This window comes from Microcaecilia unicolor, chromosome 5 (genome assembly GCF_901765095.1).
Source record: "Microcaecilia unicolor chromosome 5, aMicUni1.1, whole genome shotgun sequence".
In the NCBI taxonomy this organism is placed as follows: Eukaryota; Metazoa; Chordata; class Amphibia; order Gymnophiona; family Siphonopidae; genus Microcaecilia; species Microcaecilia unicolor.
In genome coordinates this window covers 79,058,388-79,078,186 of record NC_044035.1, presented here as the reverse complement: position 1 = coordinate 79,078,186, position 19,799 = coordinate 79,058,388, and the positions used below count along the sequence as shown (strand labels likewise).

Here is a 19,799-nt window from a genome sequence, read left to right as displayed (position 1 = left end):
TTTTTTTATATTGAAGTATTTGCTTTCTTAGTCCAGATGTTTATCCTCCCTCACCTTGATTACTGTAATGTTCTTTATGTGGGTTTATCTGCCAGACATTTAAGGACGCTAAAATGAATACAAAATACTGCAGATTGATTAATTTTTGAAATTTCTAATTTTTCTAGTGTATCTAGTTTTACTGTCCAATTGCACTGGCTTCCAGTTAGAGAGAGGATTTCATTTAAAGCAACTTGTACCTTATCAGATGGTGCATGGTATAACTTCTGTTTTACTGACAAAAAATATTATTATTCCTTTATTTGGGATGTCTTCTCGCCTACTTGACAGGCTTGTTTTTCGTCCATCTTCTTGTAACAATCTGTGTTTTGTAAGTGTGGCCAAAACTATGTTCTCATCTGTATGTGTTTCTCTTTGGAATTTGTTTCCAACTTCTTTCCAACTTGAACAGAGCTGTTGGAAATTTAGGAAAAAAGTTTAAAGACATTTCTCTTTGGTTGTTCCTAATTTAGTTTGCTTTCTTTTTATCTTGATACGAGTTTTTGTTGAATTTTATTTTATTTTACTATATTTGCAAGATCCTATGTTGTAAATCTTTTTGTACACCGCATTGGACCCATATCAGAGTTACAGTGGTTTATACATATTATATTGGTATTGGTTTCTATTCTGATTTACTTTTTGAATATTTCTATGATTGTTCTTTCACGTGGAATGTGTAGAATACATTGTGCAGATCAGTGAAACTCCTACTATAATGCATTTTTAAAAACATACAAGGTGTGAAATCTTTTACAAAGCATAATAAAGCTTTCCCAAATGTGTGGGGACTTTGACATGCTGGGCAGCTTGTCATTGGTTACACAGCAGCCTAGAGGCATATTTTCAAAGCACTTAGCCTTCCAAAGTTCCATAGAAACCTATGGAATTTTGGAAGGCTAAGTGCTTTGAAAATGAGCTATAAAATTTAACTCCTGCAGACTCTCCCACTTTACTTACTTTGAAGAGACCACCATATCAAATATTTACTAAATTTTGTTGGGCTTTTAAAAAACCTAAATTAAAATTTTCCTTGATCCTTAGGGATTGGGATTGCCTAATTTACGATTATATAATCAGGCATGTCTTTTTTGCCATATACGGGACTGGTTCTATGGGAAATCCCATTTTACACTTTTGGACACACAGCAGGCCTACTATGCCCCTTATTCTTTTTTTTTTTTTTCATTACTGCACTGCGCTGGCTCCCGGGTACCCCGATAGTAAGGAACTAATGTTGTCCCGTTGCGGGCAGTTTGGAGGATTTTGGTGCAGGATCTAGGTGGTAATCCTATGGTGACTGACCAGATCCCGATCCATGGCAATGTCTCCTTTCAGCCGGGGCTGGATAGCATTGTTTTTCAGTTCTGGGAACGCCAGGGGGCGACAAGACTGGAATATTTATTGGGAGAGGAGGGTAATCTTTTCTCCTATGAAGTATTTCAGCAGAAAACCAGGATGGATTGAGGGAATTGGTTTGCGTATTGTCAGATCAAGCATTACATAGACTCTTTGGAGGCGAATATGCTTCCCTTCTTGGAGCACTTTAGGCCCGTTCCTGAAAACCTGGCAGCCTCAGACTAGAGGGCTCAACCCAAATGGAAAGGGTGCTGTCATAGGTGAAGTAGCATGTTGCTGGTCCCTGGTGATCTTATGAATGAAATTGGGCATGACAGCAAGTACATGCCACAAAACAGACAGTCGTGCAACACTTCATCTTACTTGCAGTAATTTTACCCATAACTATCAGCTAATGATTCTTACCGACGACTGTTATACATTGACCATGTTTCCCATTTTCCTTATTGCTATCCCATATCTATTCCTCTCCATCTTCCTATGCCTACCTCCTAACGCTCATTTCCTTCTGCACCTAATTCCTCCTTTGTTCAATTTACTTATCCATTAACCCCATTAATATTACGTTTACCACAAATTGTATATTCTTCTTATGACTTGTAATTTTTTTTTTTATATTGTTACTATCCAGCTTATTTTCGAAAGTGATCACCGGCCATCTTCCGACATAAATCGGGAGATGGCCGGTGATCTAGGAAAAGCGGCGAAACCGGTATAATTGAAAGCTGCTTTTTTGACAGCATCGCCGCTTTCCCGTCGCCAGCAAAGGTTCAAAGAGGCGTGTCGCTGGCGAATCGAAGGCAGGACATGGGCGGGGCTACCAGATGGGCGGCTTTCACGGATAATGGAAAAAAAAAGCGGCGTTAAGCAGTATTTCGCTGGGCTTACGTGGTCCTTTTATTTTCACGACCAAGCCTCAGAAAGGTGCCCCAACTGACCAGATGACCACTGGAGGGAATGGCGGATGACCTCCCCGTAGTCCCCCAGTGGTCACCAACCCCCTCCTACACGAAAAAAATAAAAATAAAGCACTTTTTTGCCAGCCTCTATGCCAGCCTTAAATGTCATACCCAGCTCCCTGACAGCAGTATGCAAGTCCCTGGAGCAGTTTTTAATGGGTTCAGTGCACTTCAGGCAGGCAGACCCAGGTCCATCCCCCCCCCCCCTACCTGTTACACTTGTGGTGCTATGTGTTGAGCCCTCCAACCCCCCCCCCAACACCCACTGTACCCACATGTAGGTGCCCCATGCCCCCTTCACCCATAAGGGCTATGGTAATGGTGTAGAGTTGTGGGGAGTGGGTTTGGGGGGGATTTGGGGGGCTCAGCACCCAAGGTAAGGGAGCTATGCACCTGGGAGCTTTTTTTGTATTTTTAAAACATTTTTAGAAGTGCCCCTTAGGGTGCCCTGGCATTTGAGGGGGACCAGTGCATTACAAATGCTGGCTCCTCCCACGACCAAATGCCTTGGATTTCACCGGGTTTGAGATCGCTGGCATTTTTTTCCATTATCGCTAAAAAACAAAACCGGCGATCTCAAACCCAGCAAACTCTGTAATTTGGCCGGGCTAAACCGTATTATCAAAAAAAGAGATGGCCGGCCATCTTTTTCGATAATACGGTTCCGTCCAGCTGTTGCGCTGCCGGCGATCTATTTCACCGGCGACGTTCGATTATGCCCCTCCAAGTAAGCCGCATTGAGCCTGCCATGTGTGGGAAAGCGCGGGGTACAAATGTAATAAATAAATAAAATACAGAAACAAAGTAACATGATTGAAGTAAGAATATTATATAGCATACCATTAAAATATATATTGCACAGAAAGTAGGCAGATTTTAAAATAATCAACTAAAGTCTTCCAAGCAAGATAAATAAACTTGGAAGATGATGAAAAAACTGCAATTTTCTGCATGCTGTTTTCATTGTCTCAAGATTCCATATCATGCTCCACTGAAAAACATGAAAATCAAAGTAATAAAGTCCTTTTAGGAGCAAGAGTTACTGCAGCTTAATTTACCATGCAAGTTACTAACCTGCAGTACTTTGGCACTGCAGGTTAGTGACTGGCATAAAAAATGTCATTTTATGTTGCCGCAGCTGGGAATATCATAAATTCCTGGCTTTAGCAATTCATACCAATTCATATTGCGCACTCTCTATTTTTAAATGGAATATTACTGTGTATTTCTTATTCCGGAAATGGCAATCGCCACTATGGTATTTGTAAGCCACATTGAGCCTGCAAAGAGGTGGGGAAATGTAGGATATAAATGCAGAAAATAAATAAATAAATAAAAATTGTGGACCCTAAGTTGGGTCTGCTATCTTTTAAATGACTAGCACCTGATACAGAATACACCCACTCTATCTGTAATTCAAACTCTCCCCCCACATACCGCACATCTCCCTGATGTTTAGTGAGGAGCAAGAGTAATCCCTAGCCACTTCTACTCCACCAGGTACCCAGATTCAAAATGGCACCTCGGCCCCGAGGTGTCAGATTTCCACATAACTGCCAGGGACAGATCGGTGGAGGGATGCTGGGAAATGGATTCTAGGAGAGGCTGTATAACAAGGGGGTGGGGTCATTTGGGGGGTGGTTCTATTTGGAGGGGTTTGGAGGGTTCAAGGGGGAAATTAATACCAGGGAGGAATTGAGGTGGGTTTTTATTTTTTTCTAAGGCAACAGCCCCTTTAAAGGACTCCCTAGGAGCTCCATACTGTGTGTTAACAGCATGATGCTCCTAGGAAGGAAAGATAATGCCAGCTTAAGGTTGTGTTATCTTTCCATGAATAACACAGCTTGTGAGGTTAAACAAAACTTGCAATATTCAATTTGCATAATAATGAGGTGCTTTACATGGATTTGCAAGCTTTGCACTGCATGGCTTTGAGTTCTGGGAGAGATGTTCTGTACTGGTGCTGTGTGTGACACCCAAGTGTGCCTTATTAATCTTGTCATTATTGGAAAACACCTGTTACAGGTAACTCTTTAATGCGGCTAACAAGAAAATAGAAAGCTATATCCACATTTCTTTATTAATATCTTACATGTTTCTACTTTTCTGTTTATTCTAAATTGTCTTGTGCTGTTAACTGCATGTATTGGGCTAGTCTTGAAGAGCTGCTGAGAAATGAACTGCTAAGAGGAGGAAAACTTCACTGGTGGAAATTGCATTGAAACTTAGGAAAAGATAAACTTGGGGTTGAATACGTAATTTCACTGTCTTTTTTTGTTAAATTACTCTATTTATTTAGCAAAGTCAGTTTAGACTAGCAGTGGCATACCTAGCATACTTGACACCCAGGGCCGATCATTTTGAACACCTCCTCCTCTATATGAAAAACTTATTTTTAGTAATAATCCATAAGTCACACAAAGGTGTACCTAGAAGAAGGCAGCATCTTAAACACTGCAGTAAGCACTAGAACATCAGTAAACCCACTGTAAAACTAAACAAGCCAGATTAGTAAAGATGATTCTGCCAACAGAAAACCATGTCTTTTTCACAAAAACAGATACACCCTCACCCAGTATAGAATAAATAACCACAAACAAAAAATAGAAATGTGTAGACAAAAATTAAACTGAAACCACAAGAAGCCAGATTCTGCATACAGTGCAACACCACAGAAACAGTGATGCATGTCCCCTAGTGCTGTGCAAAATATAAAGATAGCAGATGTAAATTTGAAAAAAAACTGACAAACACCAAATCACCACTTTACAAATTAACAACCCACCTAGCTACGCCTCTGACTGTTACACTATCCTGTCCTGAGCTGAGGATGGGAGTTTTGGTCTCTGAAAGTTAGTCAAAATGTATTAAAATTAGTGAAATAAAAAGATCATCTTATTTTCATTTTCTATTTATTACCACAGCTAAAATACTACTTTATCCTAAAGCAAAAAAAAAATTTTTTAATCTTTTTTTCTACCTTTGTTGTCTCTGGTTTCTGCTTTTGTCATCTTCTCTTCACTCTCTCCCCGCCATCCAGCCTCTGCTCTCTATTTCTCTCTCTCCCTTCCATCCAGCATCTTCCCCCTCACTCAGCCCCTTCCATCCAGCGTCTGCCCCCTCTTTGCCCCTTCCAGCCAGCGTCTGTCCCTCTCTCTGCCCCTTTCCATCCAGCATCTGCCCTTTCTCTCCCTTCCATCCAGCGTCTGCCCCCTCTCTCTGCCCCTTCTATCTAGTGTCTGCCCATCTCTCCACCCCTTTCCATCCAGCATCTGCCCCGCTCTCCACCCCTTTCCATCCAGTGTCTGCCCCCTCTCCACCCCTTTCTATCATCTGCTCCCTCTCTCCAGCCCTTTCCATCCAGCATCTGCCTCCTCTCTTCCTTGCATTTAGCGTCTACCCCCCGCTCTCTGTCCCCTCTATATAGTGTCTGCCCTTTCTCTCCCATCAGCATCTGCCCCCTCCATCCAACATCTGCTGCCCTCTTTCTTTCCCATCCAATGTTCAGCACCCTCTCTCTTTTTCACATTTCATGATTCCCCCCCCCCCAAATGCTGCTCCAGCTCCAAACTAACCACAATAAAAAGTTTTTTTTTAAAGCCAAGGCAGGATAATAAAATAAAAATATTAAGATTGCAGGGCCTAATTACCTATGGCTGCTGGATCTGCTCCGAAACTGGAAGTGACCTCAAAGGGGCGGAGTCGATAGCCATAGTAGGCACCCGCGATCCATCCAGAGATATTACTGTTTGCCACTGCCGCCACCGCCTCTTCTCCTCCGGCAGACTAGCAGCGGAGGCAGCCCGGAAGGGGTGTGGTGGAGTGGAGGCTGCAGGAAGGCAGCGAGGGATGGAGAGAGAGGAGTCGCTTGGTGGAGACGCAGCAGCCCAGCAGGGGTGGAGTAGAGGTTGCAGGAAGGTGGCAAGGGACAGAGAGAGAGGAGCCGCTTGAAGGAGATGCAGCGGTCCAGCGGGGGTGGAGTGGAGCGGGTTGCATGAAGGTGCACATGGGCTGGAACAATTTAAAGTTTTAAGAGGAAGGCAGGACCGACGGAGCAATGGAAGCTGAACATCCCCCCTTTGATCTGCAACCAGGACGGTCTGCCTCTACCGCCCCACCACACTGTAGACCAGGGTTGTTCAACCTTGGTCCTCAAAAGCCACAATCCGGTTGGGTTTTCAGGATTACCCCAATGAATATGCGTGCCTCCACTGCATTCAAATAGATCTCATGCATATACATTAGGGAAATCCTGAAAGCCCAACCTTGAGAGGGCCGAAGTTGGATATCCCTGGTTTAGGCAATACTGTAGTCTTTTCCATCACTGTTAGGGTTTTATATAAATAGTGTTTTAGAGTCTAGTTTAGTATCTTAGGTTGCATTTTAGAACTTTAAATAATATCAGTTCAGAACATAGATACCAGTTGAGAGAAGCCTCTATTTAGTGTTTAATTCCCTCCCACCCACCCCAAGGCTGATCTTTGATTTATAGATTCCCCAGCCAATTAGGAGGTGGACAGTGTAGACTGAAGCAGATTATTGCTTTGGCTCTTTTTCCAACAAGTGCTATGACTGATTTATTTATTTTAGGAATGGGTTTATTTAGATTCTAATTTTATAATGCTAGAAAACTGTTTATTTTTTTTTCTTATCTTAGTAGAGAGGACTAAGTTTAATTTTCTCTTTAAGGAGCTTCTTTGCTTCCTTGCTCTATGATTTCTTTTTACCTCCATTTCAAAAGGAGAAGTGACCTAAATAATCTTTTTTGAAATCCCTGAATTTCTGAAGGTTAGATCTTAAACAAAAGAATGAAGCAGCTACGTTTACCCTACAGGACAGCAGTGGTGAATGGGAGACTGCTTGGAGGCGCCAGCTGAAGCACAAAAAACATGGAAAAAGTTAGGGACTTTGGAAGGGCTTTTTCTGTTTTCTTTCTACAGGTGCAAATACTTCCACAACTGCAGTATAGCTGAGAAACATCATATCATCAAAGCTGTTGCCCCAGTTACAGCTTCTGCCTCTGTGCAGACAGAAAATATGATCCCAGAAGAGGGGCTACCTCCAATTGCAAGATTTCAGGTTGAATCCCTCATGAAACAAGTTAAAGAACTGAGAGAGGAGGTGGCAAGGTTGAGAAGCATCCATGAGAATGAGAAATGCATCAATGAAATGCTTCTTGAAGCATCAAAGATTTTCAGCAGTGAGGAAGAAACAGCTGTGCTGAACGAGGACAACTGGACTCAGATCATGATATCCTGCAGGACTGACACCATGATCCCACCTGCCCTTAAACTGAAGAACCAATATGAAGCCCTAGAAGTGGAGGAGGTGAGAGCATCCCAGAGAGAGGAGGAAGAATAAGAGCTTGAAATCCCCACAGCTTCTGGATGAGTGACCATTAAGAGACAAAAGGTGGGGCTGGTTGGCGAATCTCTTCTGAAGGGTACATGATGTCCAGGGGAGGTGTGCTGTCTGCAAGATGCCAAAATTAAAGATATTACAGAGAGCTTACTGAGACTCACCAAAGCCTAATGATTATTATCCAATACTGCTCATCCATGTTGACACAAATGATACTGCTAAGTACCCCTCCGAACGTATCAAAAGTGACTTTCATGGCTCTGGGAGAGAGGGTGAAGCAGACAAGTGCATAGGTGGTGTTCTTGTCAATCCTCCCTCTTAAGGGTAAAAGCAAAGGAAGAGAAGTTTGCATCCTGGAGATGAATATATGGCTGTACAGATAGTGTCAACAAGAGCATTTTGGCTTCCTGGACCATGGGATGCTTTTCCAAGGGCTGCTGAGAAGAGATGAGATGTTATCCATCTATCAAAGAAGGGAAGAAGTGTTTTCAGCAGAAGCTGGCTAACCTACTGAAGAGGGCTTTAAACTAGAATCGTTGGGGCAAGGTGATCAAAGCCCCCAGGTAAGTGAAGCAATAAGTACTCCTACACAAATGGGAAAAAGAGGCAATGTCTGGAAAGCAATGTATACTAATGCCCGAAGTATGGGGAATAAGGTTTTAGATCTTGAGGCTGTGATGGAAAAGGCTGATTTGGATTTAGTGGCAATCACAGAGAAATGGCTAACAGAGAACCATGACTGAGCTATAGTTATACTGGGCTATAATCTGTTCAGGAAAGACAGGGTAGGACGAAAGGGAGGGGGAGTGGCATTATGTGTTAAAGATAACATTAAAGCCATACAATTGCAGGACCTACAGGGAAAGGAAGAGGCACTGTGGGTCAATCTGGAAAAAGGGAATGGCAAATGTATTTACATTGGTGTGATATTAGTGATAGTGGCAAAAGTGGCATTGTGAGACTCAAAGGTGAAGGAGAGGAATATGTAGAAGCTGCTAAAGAAGAGGCAGAATTGCTTAACAAATCTTTCTGTTCTGTGTTCACAGCTGAAGGGCCAGGAGCAGGACCACAGAAGACAGACACAAATAGGAATGGAGGGGTGGTAGTCCCTGAACAATTTTTAGAGGGCTGTGTTCGTGAGTTGCTGACTAAACTAAAAGGTGGACAAAAAGTTGGGGCCAGATAGCATATATCCGAGGGTACAGAAGGATTTTAGAGCGTTCTAGTGGCTCCACTGGCTGACCTTTTCAATGCTTCTCTAGAGTCGGGAATGGTCCCAGAGAACTGGAGATGAGCAGATATGGTCATTCTCCCCAAAAGCGGAAGAAGAGGTTGGAAAGGTAAGTCTGACCTCGGTGGTACGTAAATTAATGGAAATGTTTTTAAAACAGAGAATAGTAAAGTTTTTGAAATCCAATGCATTACAAGACCCGAGGCAATATGATTTCACTAGAGGCAGGTCTTGTCAAACAAATTTGATTAATTTCTTTGACTGGGTGACCAGAGAGTTGGATCGAGGGAGAGCACTAGATGTGGTGTATTTAGATTTTAGCAAAGCCTTTGACATCGTTTCACACTGACGACTAATAAATAAACTGAGCCCACTCAGTATGGACCCTAAAGGGACTGACTGGGTTAGGATATTATTAAGTGAAAGGCAACAGAGGGTAGTAGTAAATGAAGCTCATTCTGAGGAAAGGGATGTTACCAGTGGTGTGCCGTAAAAGGTTTGGTTCTTTTAACAATTTTGTAAGCTGAAGGGCTGTCTGGTAATGTTTGCCTTTTTCCGGATGAGACCAAAATCTGCAATAGGGTAGACACCCCTGATGGTGTGGATAACATGAGGAAGGACTTCATGAAGCTAGAGGAATGGCCTCGAATTTGGCAGCTTATAAATGCAGCATCATGCATTTGGGCTGCAAAAACCCAAGGGAACGGTACAGTTTAGGGGTGAAGTAGCCTTGTGGTTGGTGCAGCGGACTTTGATCTTGGGGAACTGGGTTCGATTCCCACTGCAGCTCCTTGTGACTCTGGTTAAGTCACTTAACCCTCCACTGCCCTATGTACAAATAAGTACCTGTATATACTATGTAAACCGCTTTGAATGTAGTTGCAAAAACCACAGAAAAGCGGTATATCAAGTCCCATTCCCCATCCCTTTAGTACATGAAAGAGGAACAGGACTTGGGTGTGATTGTACGTGATGATCTTAAGTTGGCCAAACACATAAAAAGGTGATGGCAAAATCTAGGATGATGCTCTCCTTAGGAAGAGGAATGGCCAGTAGGAAAAAGGAGGTGATAATGCCCCTGTATAAGACTCTGGTGAGACTGCATTAGGATATTGTATATAATTCTGGAGACCACACCTTCAAAAAGATATAAACAGGATAGAGTTGGTCCAGAGGGCGGCTACTACAAAGGTCAGTGGTTTCTGTCATAAAGCATATGGGGCCAGACTTAAAAATCTCAATATGTATTATTTATTTGTTACATTTGTATCCCACCTATTTGCAGGCTCAATGTGGCTTACATAGTACCGTGAAGGCATTCACCAAGTCCGGTAGAGAAACAAATACAAGGTGATATTGTGGTCGAATAAAGGTACATGTGTTTCAGGTACAATGGAGATCGAGGAGAGGAAAGGTTATATAGTGTCCATTATGAGCTTTGGTTTTGCTGTGTTGCAGAGTGTAGGTATTTATGTTGGGTCGGTGGGGTGTGCCTTTTTGAATAGGTTGGTTTTTAGCGATTTCCTGAAGTTTAGGTGGTCATAGGTTGTTTTCACAGCTTTTGGCAATGCGTTCCATAGTTGTGTGCTTATATAGGAGAAGCTGGATGCATAGGTTGCTTTGTATTTAAGTCCTTCACAGTTTGGGTAGTGTTGAGGTTTAGATATGTTCGTGATGATCTGGTTATGTTTCTGATTGGTAGGTCTATGAGGTTTGTCATGTATCCTGGGACTTGGCCGTAGATAATTTTGTAGACCAGGGTGCAGATTTTGAAGGTAATACCTTCTTTGATTGGAAGCCAGTGCAGTTTTTCTCTGAGGGGTTTACCACCTATTTGCAGGCTCTGGCAGGAGAGGAGAGATATGATGGAGACATTTAAATACCTACGTGGCATAAATGTACAGGAAGCGATTCTCTTTCAACTGAAAGAAAGCTCTGGAACAAGGGGGCATAGGATGAAGGTGAAAGGGGATAGACTAAGAAGTAACCCGAGGAAATACTTCTTCACATAAAGGGTGGTAAATCTGTGGAACGGCCTCCCGGTGGAAGTGATGGAGACGAAAACAGTATCTGAATTCAAGAAAGCTTTGGACAAGTACTTAAGATCTCTAAAGGAATGATAGGGAGAGTAGATGGCATGGATGGGCAGACTGGATAGGCCATATGGTCTTTATCTGCCTACATTTTTCTAAATTTCTGTTTACTAATTAAACATTTTATTGTTTCAGGAGGCTTTTGTTGTTTAACATGTGCTAGTTATTTTAATGATCTAAATGCTGTATTATTGTAATGCGCTTGTGTTTGTGAGACATGCTTTCTTATTTTGTCATACTGATTTTGTGAATGTAATGGTTGTAAGCCACCTTCTTTAACCGTTTTGCTAGGCAAATTATAAATGCAAAAATATCTAAGTAAAATAAACATGCATGATGATATGGACCTAGTAACAACTTTAATATATTTCGCAGCATGCATCCAAATAGCGAAACAAATGTTACAATATAAAAATGTTTTTATGGACCTTCAGAAACGGTATTCATCCAACCGGCAGTTCAGTACTGCTTATGGAATCGGTCCTCTTTATTATATAAATGCATTTTTAAATACTTTTGCAAATCTAGTAATAGCACAAATGAATTCTTTAGCACAATCTATCATCATTCAGTCATTTTTAATGAACAAAGACAGAAACAAAAAGCCAGATGGCAATTCAGTTTTTCAAAGCACATGCTTATCCTCCAAGTTGCATCTACTTACCGACATAGCTGCATGATCATTGGTGTTACTCTGAGAAGGAAACCAGCAAGGAAGTCAAAACAAAAGAGACAAAGTAAACAGCAAAAGAAGTGTTGGCAGCAGTAAAAAGATTTTAAAAAACAACCTATTTCCTTCCTACATCTATTAGATAAATTTATATTTTTCAAAATGATGTGGTCTGAACTTGCGTCAGTTTTAAACATGTAAAGATTTCAGCTACAATTCTGAATGGCTATAGAAACAGAAAATCTGATGAAAGATGACTACTAGGTCCATCCATCTACCCATATTCTTCTCCTGCTGCAATACTACAGAACCCATCTAGTTTCTAGATTTTCTCTCAGATGTTCACAAACTCTCTGGGGCTAATTCCATGTTTTCTTCAACTCTGACACTTTTTGCCTTCACCTTCTCCACAGGAAAGATGTTCAATATAGTCACTTCCCTTCAGTAAAGGAATAATTTCTTAATTTACATCCCCTCAGCCTTAATCTGTAACACCTTGTTCTAGAGCTTCTTTTCTACTGAAAATGCTTGTAATTTACACAATACTTATATATTTTACATCTTTGAATCACTCTGTCATATCCATTTTCTCTGTTCTTCTCCAGAATATATAAATATTTAGTACCTGTGGAGGGGCATTTTCAATATGACATCTAAATCCCAACTTTGGAGATTTTGCGGAAAACGTTCAAAAATCCAATAGCGAACATATCCATTTTCAAACCTGAAAAACGGCTTATCTTTTATTTTCAAAAGATGGCTATTTGCTAGACGTTATTGTGCTGAGTGCATCTATCTTTTTGGACCATTAAAAAAAAAAGAGTTGAAGTGAAAAACACACAAAATCAAGCTATTTGGCTGTAGGAGGAGCCAGCATTCTTAGTAGACTAGCCACACAGACATCCCAACAGAGCGGTGGAGCACCTAGGGGCAACTGCAGTGGACTTCACATAGGTCCCAGGTACACATCTTACCATTACCCCCCTTATATTGTATGGTGAGCCCTCCAAAACCCACCAAAAACCGACTGTACAGCACTACAATAGCCTTTATGCCTGCAAGTGTCACCTATATGTAGGTACAGTAGCTTTTTGTGTTTTGGAGGGCTCACAAGTGTAATGGGTAGAGTAGGTTATGGGCCTGGATCCCCTTCTCTATAGTGCACTGCACTGATACTAGGCTACTCCAGGAACCTGCTTATGGCTCTAATAGGACTGGTTATAACATCCTGATGCTGTCATAGAGGCTAGTATATACTGTTTCTTTTACATCTTTGGGGGTTGGGACGGGGTCAGTGACCACTAGGGGTGTATGGGAGGGGAAGGGGGAGGGGGGTCATGCCTTAATCCCTTCAGTGGTTATTTGGGGCACCTTTTTGTGACTTAGTTATTATCAAAATAGGTCTAGCCCAAAATGTCTAGGTTTTAGTCCTGGACATTTTTTATTTGTTCCATTGTGGCAGTAATGTCCAAGTGTTAGGAACGCCCAAATCCTGTCCCCAACACCCCTCTCCTTGTGATTTGGACATACTTCAGATGAAATGCATAGAAAAAATATCTTAAAATAGGTTTCCAAAATTGCAATTTGGACGTTTTGGAGAAAAAACATCCAAATGCTGATTTGTGCCACTTTCTGGACATTTTTCTGTTTCAAAAAATGAGCCCCAAAAGTGTCTTCTCATAAGAAGTATGGTGTAGACTCTGTACCATTTTAATAGCTCTCCTGTGGACTGTTTTTGGTAAATGTATCTCTTTTGGAAATACAGCTTTCTAAACTGGACACAATACTCTAGATGAAATTATTTTTACAAACGTGCTATTGCAGCCTTTCTTCTGCTGGTGATACTATTCCTTCAATTCCTGTCTCATATCGATGTCTTGCCACACTGCTTGGCAATCCTGAGATTATCAGACATTATATTAAAACTCCCAGAATTAACTTTTTATCATTTTGAGGAGTCAGATTCAAGTTTTATTTAGATGACCTACAGTTATTATTACTGTGTAAGAAAGATCCAATTGCCACACCCGCTGGTAGGTGTGTGATGTCTTTGGAAAGGTATATAGCTGGCTGAATTTTAATGGATTAGTTTCAAAACTAAAGACGAAATAAGTAATAGGGAGCAACTAGGAGAGTTCTGCGAGTTTAAATTTGGAGATAAGCAAATGAAACTGACAACCAAAGCATATGTTTAATTTTAAAATGACTTACGCGCCATTAAGAGACTAATAGCTACACCTTTTTCAAACTGAGATTTTACAGCAACTGAACTATATACTAGATGATTTTCGGACAGTAAATGTTATTACTGTAATCCAATTTACCTGGATGTGCAACATCAATAAAAGCATTGAGGTTGTTATATAATGCCATTGCCTGTTTGGTAACCGGATGAGGTGATTTGAATCCATTACTCCCAGATTAATGGTATTACACTGGTTTCTGGTCCAAACAGGATACAACTTAAAATTTGTTCTTTAATTAAAGCTATAAGGAGTGAAGATCCAGAATATGTTTCCAAAATTATTGCAAGAAACAACATCAGCATCGATCCAGGGAAAGAAGAGTAGGAAAGAGTTCATCCAAACAAGATTTTATTGGAAAACAGGACCCGACCTGGCCAAGTTTTGAACAAACCTTCATCAGGGGTCACAAATAATTAATGTGGGAGCACTTATCACCTCCTATTTATGAGGTGCTAAGGGCTCCCTTGTTAACCCTTCATTAATCGGTTAGCATGCACTAATAATGCTGGTTAGTGCTCCTTCCCAAAAAATAATTTAAGAAAATAGTGTGTGCAAAATGTGAAATTACCACAGGATGCATCGGCACATCCTATGGCAAGCCTTTTTCGGCACACTAAGCCTATCTCAGGGCTTAGCAAACCTTAGTAAAAGGACCCCAATGAATGGTCCACAGCACAATATTGCTTACATTGGTAACCAAAGAATAGTATCACAGGTCCCAAAGTCCAAAAATAAAATATTTTGTAAAAGCACATTAAAAAATGTAGGTAAAAACCCAAAAGTTAAAATGAATACCTGATATGACCACATTTCATTTAAACAGACCGCATCAGGGGTCACGTATGATGATCAAAATATCATGTACTCTCAAACAGTCTTCATTTGAACTGATTATGGAAAGTACCACAGCTTGGTAATATTGCACTGCTCAAATATGAAAGCACTGTACTTCACTTATTGAGTGAAATCTGCCATCAGATGTTTAACTTTTGGAATTTTCATGCTAGTTTTGCAGGAAATTTTACCTTTGGACTTTGGACCAGTAATGCTATTATTTGGCTACCACTGCAGGAATTATAGCATCAGGCTCTTGGTTTTGCTGGGCTTTTTTTTTGTATTTATTTATTTTTACAACGCTGCTTACATGACAATGGTTTTCATGGGGGAGCAATCAGAAGGAAAACTTTACTAAAACTTGACAAAAGTCAAAATCTAAAGTATACAAAAGAAAATCTTGATAAGCCTGAAAGTTTTTAGAACAAGTACTGTACACTGGATGTATGAAACAAAATTTGAACAATCCACCATACTTGGAAAAAAGGATGAAGCATTTGAAGAAAAGAACACTAATAATTTGCCAACCATTAAGCACAAGGGTGGATCTATTATACTCTGGGGTTGTAGCACAGGAAAACATTGTGTGGGTGGAAAGAAGAATGTGTTCAGTCAAACATCACCATATCCTAAAAGCTAATGTTCAATAGTAAAGGAAGAAACTGAAGCTGAAAAGAGGTTCAATATTTCGGCACAACAATGATCTGAAAAATACTTCAAAGTCATTCATGAAGTACTTACAGGAAAGAAAGAGGAAGATTTAGAAATGGCCATCAAAGTCCCTAGTCTTAATTATTGAAAATATGTGGGGAGATTTCAAATATATAGTGCTTGAAAGGAGACCTAAGAATATTTGAGCTAGAAGAGTTTTGAAAGGAAAAGTTCCAAAAGCAAGAACATAAAAACATAAGCGTTGCCATACTGGGACAGACCGAAGGTCCATCAAGCCCAGTATCCTGATTCCGATAGTGGCCAATCCAGGTCACAAGTACTTGGCAAGATCCCAGAACAGTAAAACAGATTTTATACTGCTTATGCTAGAAATAAGCAGTGGATTTTCCCAAGTCCATCTTAATAATGGCTTATGGTCTTGTGTTTTAGTATTTTATCCAAACCTTTTTTTTTAAACCCTGCTAAGCTAACTGCTTTTACCACATTCTCTGGCAACAAATCCCAGAGTTTAATTACACATTGCATGAAGAAATATTTTCTCTGGTTTGTTTTAAATTTACTACTTAGCAGGTTCATTGCGTGCCCCCTAGTCCTAATATTTTTGGAAAGAGTAAACAAATAATTCCTGTCTACCTGTTCTACTCCACTCATTATTTTATAGACCTCTATCATATCTCCCTACAGCCATCTCTTCTCCAAGCTGAAGAGCCCTAGCTACTTTAGCCTTTCGTCATAGGGAAGTTGTCCCATCCCCTTTATAATTTTTGTCGCCCTTCTCTATACCGTTTCTAATTCCACTACATCTTTTTTGAGATGCGGTGACCAGAATTTCACACAATATTCGAGGTGCAGTCGCACCATGGAGTGATACAAAGACATTATAACATTCTTATTTTTGTTTTCCATTCCTTTCCTAATGATTCCTATGGAGTGGAGGAGTGGCCTAGTGGTTAGAGCACCAGTCTTGCAATCCAAAGGTGGTCGGTTCAAATCCCACTGCTGCTCCTTGTGATCTTGGACAAGTCACTTAACCCTCCATTGCCTCAGGTACAAACTTAGATTGTGAGCCCTCCTGGGACAGAGAAATAGCCAGTGTACCTGAATGTAACTCACCTTGAGCTACTACTGAAAAAGGTGTGAGCAAAATCTAAAATAAATAAATCACTGCCAATGTTCCCTCTAAGCTCTGCAGGAGTCCTGCTTCAATATTGTGATTTCAGTGGCTAGGGACAAGCAAGTCCTTTGGAGTTCTGAAGAACTTGCCTGTCCTTTGCAATTGAAAATGTGGTATCAAAACAGCACACCCACTGGTAGGAGTATAGGTGGAGGACTCCCACACAGCTTAGAGGGCACATTGATCACTACATATTTAAAAATCATTTGAGAGGAGTTTAGCTTTATGTTTATTTATCACATAATGTACCACCATTCATGGAATCAAATCAAAGCAGTTTTGATCTTGGGCATTATGAACATTAAAGTGCTAGCTTAAGCTCTTCTTGACTCTAACTAGGAAGCAATATAATTTTTACTGACCCTACACGCAATATTAAAGCTCAACCTGTTCACTGAATGAAGTTATTGTTATTACTGTAAATTAACCAATTAATTATCTTTAACAGCAGATAAACTCAAGTGACCAAATTCTAACAACTTAAAACTTATAAACGAAGAATTACTTTGATCTAAAACTAAGGTGGTGTACAACTACACATACTTACTGGTAAGTGAGTAAAAACTTGAAATGTGCTTCTCAAGAAATTGATGAGGTCCATTAAATAACCACTTGCTCTTCCATCAGGCTCTGACATTGTCCAGTCATAATCAGCAAGTTGGATAAATTCATCAATTTTTTGGTTAAGCTTTGTGTAGATCTCCCCTTCTGCTGCATGTCTTGCATCCTAAAATTAGAGGGATAATGACTAATTATAGAGCCATTTTTGTATAAACCTTTCCAAAATACGAAATAAAACACCTTAGTATTTTGAAACAATGTCAAAATGAAAATTTCTGATTATTTCACTTTTGAACGTCTGTCATTGGATTTCACTTAGAAGGATTTAAAGTTTCCTGATAAAGTGCACTTGTGAACAGGGCGTCAGAACAGATGGGTGAGATACCAGTCACTGAGGAAGGGGAAGAGCCACACTGCTGCTACCTCTACACAGGCTTGAGGAAGCCACACTGCCTCTACTGCCACTATCATCACATAACGCACACCCATAGAAGGTAATTGTATAACAGATTGCCTATGTTAATAGGACAGGAAGATGCCTAATTTATACACATAAGTGCTTATGTGTCTTTATAAAATACTAACATACATTCTGCAACAAGAGTATCTAGACTGTGGGCACTGACATTTATGCATGTAAACCACAACCTCACCCAGATTCTTTCCCTTGGCAAGCCTATTGTACACCAGCCTGCACTGCATGTACAGTGGAATCCCACTATAGAGTTATATCATGTTTCCACTGTACTTTTAATCATGATCTAATTTTATAAACAGCATATGTAGATATACTAGATTACTTAAGAAATCTATAATTTGGGACACCTGACCAAGGCTTACTACTGCAATGACTGGGTTACTTGGGAGGGAGAGAGGGCTAAAATAGAAGCAAAACTCTACATGACCACTAATGAAGGTACACAGTACTTTAAGCCTACACAGGTGTTAGCTCCAGTAGAGATGGAAATCTAAACAGGAGTAGGTAAAAGCTGTCAGGCAAAAGAGAAACTAAATAGACAAATAATAATATAGGACCTCAATTATTAAGGTGGAATAATAGGCTGAAGAAATTCCATGCTGATGATGACTGGATAACCACAGTGTCCCTGAGCCCCAAGCATTTTGAATTTACCTTTTTTTCCCCTTTCTCTCTGATACCTCAATAAAATGAAAAAAACAAGGCAAAATAAGAGTTTTTCTCTCTTAACATTTATCTACATAGCAAGCTTCAGTTGACCCATTCGTGGTTTGGGGATCCAGATTAATGATCCCAAACCCTCAAAAAGCTGGAGCTGGGCCAAGGGAAGCCCCACAGCTAGTGCTTGATCCTGTTCTGGGCTTTGATTTAATAACTTTTATTGAGTCAGGATTGCCAGTGAGCACCGAGTACTTGAAAAATCTAGCTGTTTTGGAAGCTGCAGTAGTTGGCAGAGTTACTGAAGGGAAAGGTACAGCAGCAGAGGCTGCTGCTCGAATTGTTGCTAATGCCGGTGATCAGATCCTGAATTTTCCAGCTATAATTACTTTAGTGATAAGTTTACATCAGTCTTTATCGAGAAGGGTTTAAGTATGGAACATGGGCTCCACACAGAATAAACAGGTTCATTTCTTCATAAGGTTGCCAGAACACTGCTACAGCAAGCAAGCATACTCTAAGAAGCATCTTGTACTGTCATTATCCAGTTAGAGAAATCAGTTTCTGTTTGTGGACTTTAGGTGCTGACCCTTTGAACACTAAAATTAGTAAGCAAGCAGTGAAAATTATCATCTTAGACCAGTGGTTCCCAAATCTGGTCCGGGTTACCGCGGGAGCCCTTACCACCACCTCAATGGATTGTGGTAAATGCTCTCTGCCACATAGCCACGCAGCCATTTTTTTGGGGGAAATTGTACTGGCTGTGGTAAAAAGCGCCCAGTGCGTAGGAAAAATGGCCCCGCCTTTACTGCAGGGCCCTTTTTCCCACAGCTTAGTAAAAGGACCCCCCTATGATTGACTGAGCCTTTTCTTTTCTCTTTTATAGTGCTGTCCTTGGGACTATGCTTACTCTGCAGTGGCGCTTACTGAATTTTTGTGCTAAGTGCCGTATGGACTGGGGAGGGGGTGGGAGGGGAGGCAGGAGGATAAGAAAAGGACATGTGTTTTGCAGGAGGGGCTTTGGGGAAGATGGGAGGAGCAGGGCAGTGAGTGGGGCAGGCAGAGGGAGGGGTAGTGGGGGAGGGGGAGGAAGTTATGTTTGTTATGGGTGGAGGCTAGGGTTTCCGAGAGGGTGGATTAGATATTCTAATGTCAAAGGGAGGGATTAAATTTGCTACTTAGAACGTGGGAGGGGTCAATCACTCAATTAAGTGCAAACATATTATGAAACATTTGTGGGATCTTCAGGTGGACATTGCAATGTTACAAGAACTGAAGTTGGACTCATGAGAAATGCTGAAGAACAAGAGGCAGGGGTACTGGAACAAGATCAGGTGGGTCAAAATTAAAGAGGGTCACCATTCTGATTAATAGGAATGTGCCACTTGTGGAGATGTCCAAGGGAGGTACAACTGGTTGTCGGGGAGGATAAACTGATGGGAATTTACATTGGTGAATGTTTATG

At 40.8% G+C, this 19,799-nt stretch overlaps 1 protein-coding gene across 9 annotated transcripts in view; it reads right to left on the bottom strand.

Moving 5' to 3' along the window:
- The window catches only part of EXOC6 (exocyst complex component 6), a 276,968-nt gene that overhangs the window by 99,845 nt on the left and 157,324 nt on the right, over nt 1–19,799 (bottom strand). For 7 of the 9 annotated variants that reach the window (XM_030203010.1, XM_030203018.1, XM_030203015.1 and 4 more), the window contains 2 exons: nt 17,186–17,365; nt 11,707–11,736 (listed from right to left, as the gene is read on the bottom strand). In XM_030203010.1, coding sequence (XP_030058870.1) covers nt 11,707–11,736; nt 17,186–17,365 — 210 coding nt within the window. The remainder of the gene's footprint in view (nt 1–11,706; nt 11,737–17,185; nt 17,366–19,799) is intronic. The other 2 variants (XM_030203011.1, XM_030203012.1) reach the window with 1 other exon arrangement.